The 11,893-nt window shown below is 35.9% G+C and overlaps 1 protein-coding gene across 1 annotated transcript; it reads left to right on the top strand.

Moving 5' to 3' along the window:
- The first annotated feature begins 608 nt into the window (after nucleotides 1-608).
- Nucleotides 609-2,998, top strand: LOC107717590 (bile acid receptor-like). The gene is made up of 6 exons (XM_016524398.1): nucleotides 609-675; nucleotides 1,281-1,391; nucleotides 1,469-1,585; nucleotides 1,913-2,002; nucleotides 2,140-2,253; nucleotides 2,612-2,998. The coding sequence occupies exons 1-6, from the start codon at nucleotides 609-611 to the stop codon at nucleotides 2,821-2,823; spliced, it is 711 nt and encodes a 236-aa protein (XP_016379884.1). The 3' UTR covers nucleotides 2,824-2,998.
- Nucleotides 2,999-11,893: the final 8,895 nt, after the last annotated feature.

The following is an 11,893-nucleotide window of genomic DNA, read 5'->3' as shown; positions in this document are numbered from 1 at the left end:
AATAAGTAAACAGTTAAAAATATCAACTAGTTGGAATGACTTCTAGAAGTGAGATTGGTGTAAGTTTGCTACAGGTTCAGTCAATTCAATGTAATACATAGTTTTATTATTAAAAAAGGGTGCTTTATTTTCTGGAAGAATGTAGTCAAAATATTTACATTGAAATTGAAATGTAGTTACATGAAACATTTGGAGTTTTAACATGCTCTGTGCAATAATAATAATAAAAAAAGCTGAAACATACAAATCATATTTGATTACAAAATGACTGTAATCAACATGGATGGTGTTTCATGCTTGTTGATCCTTGATTACAATGAAATTCTGCCATAGAAATACAGCAATGAATTGTATTCATTCAATATTCTATGAACCTAAACACATTCATGTTCATTTGTACATCTCTGTTCTTAAAGAGTTCATTTTAGAAGGCACTGTATGTACAGTATGTGTCCTTTCAAATATCACCTGAGAATATGGGATCACATTTGGCAGTGTTTCATTTGATAAACACAAAATGTGAAAGCATGGGGACAGATCTTGTTGGTTGTGTTCATCCTGAATGGTCAGAGAATCTCTGATTGCAATTGCTATGGATGCCAGTGGAAATGAGGCCATATGTCTCAGTGGAGAGCTCGTACAGTGATGATCACGACATGGACAAGAACCAAGCAGGTCAAAGGTCATCCGAGCATGTTTACTTGCAATCTTTAAGATTACTTACAACAGAACAGCAATGCATTTTATGGAAGACCGTTTCGTGAACCTAGGAGAGGAGATAATTCTGACTTTGCTATGACAATCTGGCTCTTTGCTCTTCGGAAACCTACGGGTGACGTCACGGACACTACGTCCATGTTTTTATACAGTCTATGGTATTGACAAGTCTCTAGGTCTGTCATTCCGTCATGGCAATGGACGTTTCGTTTCCGACACGCTCTGTATGCGGTAGACCAATCCAGAGCCAATCTCTCTACGGCTCTGGACCAATCACAAAGGACTGCACCATCTGACCAATCACAGCAGTGAAGGCTCACGGAAAGGAGGGGTTTAGAGAGACTGATTCTTTGAACTGCTTCGCACGAGTTGTTTACGAATCATTTAGAAATGAGGTAAAATTAAATCTATTTTTTGAGAAAACTAACGTGTTTTTTGACCTTGCATGCATGTAAACCTGTTTTAGGAGACGCATAAAACAATATTAGCAACCTTAAAAATGGCATAATAGGGGCACTTTAAAAATGAAGACAGACATACTGCCCATAATATATAATAACAAGACATCATTCTTTTCTTTTCCCAGGTGCCTCTGTGGTCAAGTTTGACAAACAGTGTAGATCTGACTCCTCCTCAGACAGAGAAGCTTTTGCAATTTTTAAGGAGTGTACCTGGTCAGTTTCATCCAACTTCTCTTAGATCACACCACACACCTCTAAATACAACTAATTTGTGGTCATCTTTTGTTTAGGGTTTGAGCTTTTGGATAGTTCTGACCAGAACACTCTTCTGTCCAGCTCTTCAGTTGAAGTCATGTTCCTACTCTTAGCTCAGCAGTTCTCTGAGAACCCCACTACTGTTAGCACTGGTAATCACATACATTATTACATAATCTGCCTGTTAAGACTGACATCATGTGTCTAGTTCCAAAAGCAACAACAAACAGTGCTAATATAGACTCACAATGTGCTGTACTACTACCAAAAAAATCATGATCCTAATCTTTATATCCGTATTGAAATTTCATTTTTATGAATAGTTAAATAGTTATGAATGTGATTTTTTAACAGCTTAGCTGAATCGTGTGCTATAAATAAATTGTGCTCATAAAGCATCGTTAAAATTGTCAATTGAAACTGAAAACTCAACACATTATAGATCAATAATGACTCACTGCTGTGTTTTCTATCACCAGCTTTATACTCAGCAAATTTGAATAACTCAAACCCTGATTGGGTGAGAACTTCAGAGTCCAAGACTGGGATCAGGACATTGACACACTCAGGTGATCTATAATGAAGAGTGATAATCATAGCAGGAAAGTCTCACATTACATGCAGTGATTAATCCAACTGATATAACTGTATATACGGTCTAAATGTTTTTGTCTCTACTAATATTGTGATTTTGATTTTTGTTAAGGGTTGAATGATGAGTTCTTGAGGTCTGTGGTAAATTTCCTCCACAGCATGGAGACTATTGCGGTAACGGAGGCTGAATATGCACTTCTAACAGCGACTGCAGTGTTATGCTCAGGTCTGTGGATTATGATGAACAAAATTGTGACTAATTTCCATGTGATGTCACAATATTCAGAACACTATATTCAGGTCAGACAGCAAATGACAAAAGTTTAGCTTACAAAATAAAAGTTTTAAAAGTTTTTGGTTCCCCAAAGAACCTTTCAGAACTATTTTTTCTTAGTGTGAAGAACATTTTTCCACTATAAAGATTTATTTATTTTTTTGCAATTGAGAGATTCCATGGATGTTAAAGGTTCTTCATGGAACCATTGACGCTAATAAAAAACCTTTATTATTAAGAGTGTATAGAACCGCTTCAAATGACGGTTTGACGGTTCAAATGATCATTTTTCTTCCCTGTTGTGAAGCAGACAGGCCGTCTCTGCGTGCGGTGGGCTGTGTTGAGAACTTACAGGAGTTTGTTTTGGAGCTCTTGTCCCGAGCTTGCTGCTGCTGTAGTCAGGGGACGGCACAAGACCCGCGACGCTTTGCTAGGCTCCTGGGACGGTTGACAGAGCTGAGAACACTACGACACAACCACCTCACCCTTCTCCCACAGCAACCCTGGGGCATGCAGTCTTGAGACAGCCTTTAGGGAGAAAGATTTATGACATCTGATCTCTGTTGCAATACACTTTTAATTTTTGCCCAGAACAATATCCTAGGTCAGTGTACTTTTGGTTACCCATGTGCAAACATAGTTTAGTTTAATAAAAAAATAAAACCAATGTAAGCTCCATGATGTGATGATTTCTTATATGCACTAAATAAAAATGTTTATTTTGTGTTTTAGTGACTACTTGCTTTTCATTCATGTTGTAATATACATGAATTTGCATTTATTATTCTGTTTATCAATTTTCAGATCCACGTTAATAATAAATATGGGTAACACTTTATTTCGATAGTCCACTTTAGACATTCTATTAACAGTAAGTAACTTTGCAACTACATGTCAACTAGCAGTAAGTAGAGTATTAGTAGACTGTCTGCTTAATATTTTCTAAAACTTTCTTTGTCAACTTATTCTACTTACCCTAAACCTACCCTAACAGTCTACTCTGAGAGTTAGTAGACATGTAGTTGCAAATTAATGAGAATTAGTTGACATGTAGTTACAAAGTTACTTATAGTTAATAGAATGTCTAAAGTGGACTATCGAAATAAAGTGTTACCAAATATGCTTTTGGGTATTTATATTTCACCATCTAAACTCTCATTCCATCAAAAAGGCAGGTAGACAATTTTATCTCTTAATGAGATGAAAAGAGTTGCTCTTTTGTACTCTAGAGCAGGGGTTCCCAAACTTTTCAATTGCTCCGGTCGTTCTTTGGAGGTAGACTCCAGATAGAATTGGTAAGGTACAATCGATACCATCTTTTCTATGTATTGACAAGTCTCCAGGGCTGTCATTCCGTCATGGCAATGGGCGTTTTGTTTCCAACACGCGCTGTACGCGGTAAACCAATCCAGAGCCAATCTCTGTACGGCTCTGGACCAATCACAAGGGACTGCGCCATCTGACCAATCACAGCAGTGAGGGCTCACAGAAAGGAGGGGTTTAGAGAGACTGATTCTTTGAACTGCTTCGCACGAGTTGTTTACGAATCATTTAGAAATGAGGTAAAATTAAATCTATTTTTTGAGAAAACTAAGGTGTTTTATGACCTTGCATGCATGTAAACCTGTTTTAGGAGACTCATAAAACAATATTAGCAACCTTAAAAATGGCATAATAGGGGCACTTTAAATTAGAAAAAAAAAAGTACAAGCATTTTCACAACTGGTCTCTGACTTTTGGACCCTCACCATATATCCAAGAAGTGCAATACTTCTCCTAAAGGTGAGCTCTGTCATGACCGGCATCACCTCTGCTTCTGATTGGTAGACGGTCTCTTGCTGATCATGTACATTCCTGTGGGCTATTTGATGACAAAGCAGTATGTGGAGGAATCCACAGTGACCATGTTTAACAGTGTCAGTGTCACCCATCCGGATTTCTCTCTTATTATCTTGCTCCATATTTGGTTTCAAACACAAATAAACAGTAATGTTTAACTAACAGACATCTTTGCAATCTTTTAGTCCTATCACTTCTTTGGTGTTGAGAAAGTGCAATTCCAGGCAATATCTCTGTTAGACCATTTCCAGTGAAATGAAGGATAAAGAGCATATTCTCTACTTCCTGTCAGAAAAGCTTGTTTTAGAAAAAGAAATCAGTCTGAATGATAAGAAAGATCATTCAATCATTTCAGAGGCATTTACCGTTTCTTTCATTCCCCTTTTGAAATGATATACTAACTCCTGTCATCTGACAGAGCAACTGACATCATGCAATACAGGAATATCTGAAGAAATTTGGCAGACACACAAACAAGTTTTCACACATACACATACACATACACAGCACAGGAAGATGATGTTTGCTTGAATTAAAAATCTTATTAAGAGCATGCATTCATCTCAGCTGATCATTTTTACAGCATGTTTGCAGCATATGCAATTACAACACATTGTTATCTGTGCCATATTTAAAAAAAATGTGTGAAATGCGGTTTTAAAATAAAAGCCAAATAACACTGCATACCACACTGATTAACACACCAGTTTGAAACTGTTGAAATGGTTTGCTCAAGCTAACAAGAGCATATCAGGAATCCTGCTATTCAAGAATGCAGGAGAAAATGAAAAAATATTAGCAAAATGACAAAGCGCAATGTTGTTACATGCCAGGAGTAAAAACATGCCAGGTCATTATGCGGTTGCTGGGTTGTTCAGGAAGGTTGCTAGGTGGTTGCTTACTGGCTCCAGTAAGCTTAAAGGGTTAGTTCACCCAAAAATGAAAATTCTGTAATTAATTACTCACCTTTGTGTTGTTCGAAACCCGTAAGACCTTCGTTCATCTTCGGAACACAATGTAAGATATTTTTGATGAAATATGAGGGCTCTCTGACCCTCCCATAAACAGCAAGGTAACTACCACGTTCAAGGTCCAGAAAAGTACCAAGATGATCGACAAAGTAGTCCGTGTGACATCAGTGGTTCAACTGTAAAGATACGAAGCTATGAGAATACTTTTTTGCACAAAGAAAACTAAAATAATGACTTTATTCCACATTTTCGTCTCTACTGCTTCACTTGTGGACGCGCGTTGATGACAGTATCATGATGCGAGCGTGTGGCTGGGTCAGCGCCGGTGCCGCCACACGCTCGTGTCATGGTACTGTTGTGAACATGCATCCAAAGTGACGCAGTAAAGACGAAAATGTGGAATAAAGTCGTTATTTTTGTTTTCTTTTTTAGTATAGAGATGTGTGTCTCTAAAAGGTTCCAGAAGGGGGTTTTCATAGTGATGCCATAAAATAACCATTTTTGTTTTCCAAAGAACATTTGCATGATCGGTTCTTAAAATAACACTTTTTTTTCTTAGTGTGAAGAACATTTTAATAATCTAACAAACCTTTTTTTTTCTCCCTAGAATCTTTTGTGGAATGAAAAAGTTCCATGGATGTTAAATGTACTTTATGGAACCATAGGTGCCAATAGGATGTGACGAGGGTGAGTAATTAATGACAGAATTTTCATTTTTGGTTGAACTAACCCTTTAAATCTCTATGACATTCTGGTCACCTCAATTTAAGTTTATGGTGTTCCTGTTTATGACCTGCCAGGTGAGAACTTGTAAGTCTGTTAGCTTTGAAAAATAAGCGGCATTTTTCAACAATCTATGGAATCTGAGGTATCATTCATGTTTGTAGTAAAAACAGAGCAGAAATTAGTTGCATGCTAACATTTAGATACAAAATTGGTTGTCACATGTTTGCGATTTTAGTATAGAGATGTGTGTCTCTAAACTCATAAAAAAAAAAGGTTCCAGAAGGGGGTTTTCACAGTGATGCCATAAAATAACCATTTTTGTTTTCCAAAGAACATTTGCATGATCGGTTCTTAAAATAACCATTTTTTCTTAGTGTGAAGAACATTTTAATAATCTAACAAACCTTTTTTTTTCTCCCTAGAATCTTTTGTGGAATGAAAAAGTTCTATGGATGTTAAATGTACTTTATGGAACCATAGGTGCCAATAGGATGTGACTATGAAGTTCATGCCTGTTGTGTGCTGATGGCTCTTACAGGCTTATTATTTATAGCATTGGTCTGTTGTTTTGCAATCACATTGTTGTCAAACAGCAGAATGGAGACACGTGCTTTGGAACCACTGGATTTGCATATCAAATGAAAAATCCACAATTTAGCATGAATGGGATTTGTGAATGGCTAATATTGAGAGACAATGATGAATCTACTTCAGTCCTGCTCTCCATCTCATTCTTAGAGCAATTGTGTTGTAAATCAATTTGTTCAACACATCCGATGCAGTTCCAATGGGTGGGTGGATGTTTTTTCATCACATCAGCAACAAAATGATTTCCAATCCAATTTTTACTGGAACAAAGCTTTGTATTTTACAAAAATCAATAATTTATATCAATAATAATAATTCAAAAATGTCTCCCAACGCAGCATGATCATGAAACCCTATGCCAGATATGACAGCTTTAATAAATCTATAAAATCACATACATAGAATGTATGTGGCTTTGGCATGATGTGTGCATTCTATATAAATATAGATATTAACAATACATTTTGATTTCTTCCCAAAATAACACTGCCAGTTCTGTCAGGTGACATAAAAATGCTTCTTGTGGTATCATCTAAATGAACTGGGTTTTATTCAATTCAAAAATATGATTCAATATCACTGAATCAACCTGACAACATCAAGTTACATAAACAAAAGCACTTTTAAATGATGATATGAGGTAGAAATAGCAGTTTAAGATCATTGCCTTAATCAGGTCTCTTGTTAAAAAGAAGTGAATTTTAAGGGATAGTTCATCCAAAAATGAAAATTCTGTAATTAATTACTATGTCGTGGCAGTTCTCTTGCTGTCTATGCATGGTCAGAAAGCTCTCGGATTTCATCAAAAATATCTTAATTTGTGTTCCGAAGATGATTTACAGGTTTGGAACGACATGAGTGTGAGCAATTACTGACAGAATTTTCATTTTTGGGTGAACTATCCCTTTAACTGTATTGAATGTGCACTTTACATGTGCATATTAAATTATATATGTAATGCATGACACAAGTTTTAGTGGAAATAACATTAAAGTATTTATTTCTTTTTAGTTTACCATAAATTCTTGTTAGTACATTCAGCGGTACACTTTACATTACATTTCATTCAGTTCTCACTCAAGTATGTTTTTTAAAGTATATTACTTCTGTACAGTAATAAGTGGTCTTTTTAAGAGATAACTTTGGAAAAAATTAATTCCTAAGATACATCCCTTAAACTTCCAAAACGTTTACAATAATATTTATAAGTAATGGTTTCATGATTTAAAGGAATTTTGTGGAAATTACTTCTAGGAAGGGATCTCGTATATTCCTGAAGCTGGCTGTCATGACAATAAAAAAGAAATCATGCATATACAGTATGTGTTTGCACTTGAGTGACTTAAATAATTATGAATATGATGCAAGTAGACTGTCACGATCTCTAGCTGGAGTGCCCACGAGCTCCACTAGAGGGCACCCCATCCTGTACCCTTTACCATTCACCCCGGACTCCATTTCCCATAATCCTTTGCTCGGACTCATTATCAATTGCAATCACCTGTCTCTCATCACCTCATCAGTCTCACACTATAAGAATGGCACACACACACTCTCACATCGCTGGTGAGTGAATGTTTGAATATTTTCCTGTGTGTTCCTTGTTTTCCGAGTTTTGCCTTGCCTTAGTGTTTTTGACCCTGGACTGTTTCCTTGATTCTGATTGTTTGCTGCCTGCCCTTACCATTGCCTGTTATCTGGATTACTCTTTTGCCTCTGCCTTGGATATTACTTTTTGCTGTTACTGGACCCTGCCTGCATGACTACGCCTTGTTTATTAAAGCCTGCATTTGGATCCCCAACTCCGTTGTCGCTTCCCTCGTTACATACACATTGTCTGTATAAATAACAACAAGAAATTATTCATCTTGAAAGTTTTGTATGGGATGTGAATGCATGGTTCAAGATGACAGCAACTCTATTTTAACCTGTTTTAGAAAGAAGTATGGTGGATTAAAGAGCTTCCCCCTCCACCTACTACAGTATGCATACAATCAAAGTCAAAAGAACGATTATGAGAATAATGTAAATGTGAGAGCTGATATTTTTTGTGGAGAGTGAAATCATATTGCATTGTCAGCTGCTGACATCATCAGAAAGTCAGACAAGAGCTTCTAAACCACTGTGATTGAGAATCAACCTTTGGTGGCCTTTCAATATCAAGAGTGGGTGATTCTGGCAATAAACAAAGGTCTCTTATGAAAGAATAAAACTACTCTTCAGATGAAAAGGATGAAAAGTTATTAATGATGAATCATGTTTGGCCATACGAGTGAATGCTATGAATCATGCTCAGCGTGATGTTCCGTCTATGTTGGTCAGGAAGACGGCTGGAGATGAGGGAGCATTTGTCATCAATGTTTCAAAGCAGCCGTCGGCTGCTGCTACATTAATGTGAAAAGTGCCTGTGCAAATAAAATAGGGGATGTTTGTGCACAAATCCCAGAATAACTTTGCTCGACTGTTACAACCACAAGCAGGAATACGGTTTCTCTGTCAGCATATTTAACTCGGCCATAGAAAGAACAATCTAAATGTCAAAAATATTAGGAGTTTTAAACTTTCCTGGTTATTTTCAGCTTTTTGTCCCGAATCGCACGAGTGCAAATGTGATATTGATTTTAACAGTTCAATATAACTTTACATTGTGTTATATTTTAGACAAAATATTATCTGTTTTGCCAACAATATTACCTATCAAAGCAACAGCAGAACTGTTGTGTGTCTCAAAGCAACACACAATTTCTAAATGAATCCATGTTTGGAACGAATTGGGTGAACCAATGATTCAGTGGCCCTTTCATAAAGAGAGTCATTTAATTCATTCCTGAATGAATCAGCCATTTGAATGAATCAAATGAATGAATGACTAAGTGACTTATTAATCAAGACATTTAATGCCACCTACTGGCAGTTTTAGTTTCTTTTTTAGAGTATCATTTTAGTAAAAAAAAAAAATTTCATATTTGCATATTAATAAAAAAATCCATATTAATAAAAACTAATTAAAGGGATAGTTCACCCAAAAATTAAAAATAAAAAAATAAGAAAATAAAAATATAAACAAAATATTTTTCTAAAGCTACTTTTTGTAATATCTATTTCATGCTTTTCTCATGTAACACGATAATGGCTTTAAATGATCTTTTTGTGGGTAATTTCTCAGCCAAATTTGATGTGCGATTACTTAGATTAATTAATTGCCACATTGTGTAATTAATTAGATTAAAAATGTTAAGCAACTGACAGCCCTAATATATATCTCACGAATAAATGTAATTCTATGACAATTCTACTATGTCTAATAAAGTGGTAATCTTAAAGAAATAGTTCACCCAAAAATGAAAACTACCCCATAATTTACTCACCTTCAAGCCATCCTAGGTCTCACCTTAGCTTCCGCTACGCCTCCGTCATGTCATACATGGTAACTCAACTCTCTTGTGAACGCGCATTAACCAGTAATAGTTCATACAGTTTTAAATATGGATATTCTTCTTACAAAAACCCATCGCTTCACTTCAGAAGTCATTTATTTATTCCACGCGATTCGTATGTATTACTTTAATGATGGATGGATGTGCTTTTTTGAGATTCAAAAACTCATTACAAAGCAGGGAATAGCCAGGAGGATATTATTTAATATAACTCGGATTGTATTTGCCTGAAAGAAGAAAGGCATATACACCAAGGATGGCTTGAATTTGAATAAATTATGCGAATTTTCATTTTTGAGTGAACTATCCCTTTAATTATTACACTTTTCTTCTTCTCCATTTTTATTACATCTAAACTGCACACACGTACACATGTATATCCATATAACAGAAGGAACAAGAAAACGTAATTATTGCACATTTACAATAGAGTTCACCATTGAGCCATCTGTTGCCATGCCAACAAAGCCCAATTATACTTTCCCAGATAAATCCATAGAAACAAGCCACTGGATCAAAGAGTCACCAACCCTTCCTTATTTAAACCCAGCGGGATTCTGAACCTGCTGTGAACTGAACCTGTCTGCATATCGTACTGTATGCATTCAATGAGAAAATAATAGGGTGTGTTCAGTGAATTACTGCCACAATGATTATAGTCAGTAAGATTTTTAAGATTTATATAAGAAATGAATACTTTTATTCAGCAAATCACATTGACAGTGATAGTAAAGACATTTGTCATGTTACAAGTCTATTTCAAAGAAATAATGTAAATAATGTACTTTTGAACTTTCTGTTCATCAAAGAAGCCTGAAAAAAGTGTATCACGGTTTCCACAAAAGTATGAAGCAGCACAACTGTTTTTAACATTGATAATAATCAGAAATGTTTCTTGAGCAGCAAATCAGCATATTAGAATGATTTCTGAAGGATCATGTGACACTGAAGACTGGAGTAATGATGCTGAAAATTCAGATTTGCATCACAGGAATAAATTGCATTAAAAAAATTATATATGAATGTAATTCATGTTGACAGTTAATATGATGAACTATAGCTGCACTGTAAAAAATGATATTTTACCGTAAATGTCACAGATTTTTTTTTTTACAGTGTGTGGTTTCTCTGTGTGAACTTGTGGAGAACTGACTTCATACATCCACACATTGCCACACCAGATTACAAGTGCAATAGCTCAGAAAAATGACAGTTCTGAGAAAAGCTCGTTTGCAGATGCCATTTTGGTTTGATATTTTAGGCCCTGTTTACACCTGATATTAAGATGCGTTTTTGTTGATCCGATCTCAAATGGACAATGCTAAATACAAGTGTGAACGGGTTCTAAACTGTTTTGAGCTTGTTCACTTTCGACCACTTCCAGAGGAAGTCGAAAACGCATTAGACTGAATTGCACTCGTAGTGTGGACGCTCATGTGGTCGAATGCGTTCGAACAGCTTCTAAAGACCACCTACTCTCTGCTGACTGAGCTAATTCTTAATAAACAGGCCTACACGAAAATAAAATACAATAAATAGGCCTACACAAAATATGCTTCAGTTAAATCATTAACAAATGTGACCCGTGCTGGCAAAATGAGTCGGAATGCGCACAGGCTAATTTTGAGCTACAGGCTAAAAAAGTGAAAAATGTCGATTTTGAGGTTTTTACAAAAATGAGTTCATTAAGCTGTCGTCTAGCGATCCCAATGCTCCAAATAATAATTTTAGATGTTTAATTACCTTTATTTGTACGTTTTCTGAGAGGAGTACCTTTTCTCCACTCGTTTCTCACGCTGACTGTCATCCGAAGCGTTTTAATTTACACAGAATTACAGCATTTAAGTATTCGTGCAAACATAATCTGTTATGTCTTAAGTGAATGTCTGGGGAACTGTTGTGGAAAAACATCTGATGTGTAACATTATATTAGATCCGTGCATTACAGTAGGTCTTAATATAGGCCGCCTCATTAATGTTAATCTAACAATAAAAGAATCACTCGCTGCTCTTGATTGAACTGCTTTTGTA

This window comes from Sinocyclocheilus rhinocerous, unplaced genomic scaffold, assembly GCF_001515625.1.
Source record: "Sinocyclocheilus rhinocerous isolate Xijiao unplaced genomic scaffold, SAMN03320098_v1.1 scaffold240, whole genome shotgun sequence".
Lineage (NCBI taxonomy): Eukaryota > Metazoa > Chordata > Actinopteri > Cypriniformes > Cyprinidae > Sinocyclocheilus > Sinocyclocheilus rhinocerous.
The sequence above is the reverse complement of the archived record's forward strand: the minus strand, read 5'-3'. Positions and strand labels throughout refer to the sequence as shown.

What these genes read in the sequence shown, in the direction of transcription:
- LOC107717590 (XM_016524398.1), top strand. Translation starts at nt 609, where the DNA reads ATGAGGCCATATGTCTCAGTGGAGAGCTCGTACAGTGATGATCACGAC. An exon ending in CCCCACTACTGTTAGCACTG is followed by an intron (nt 1,586 to 1,912) that starts GTAATCACATAC and finishes TTCTATCACCAG; the next exon opens with CTTTATACTCAGCAAATTTG. An exon ending in CAGGACATTGACACACTCAG is followed by an intron (nt 2,003 to 2,139) that starts GTGATCTATAAT and finishes ATTTTTGTTAAG; the next exon opens with GGTTGAATGATGAGTTCTTG.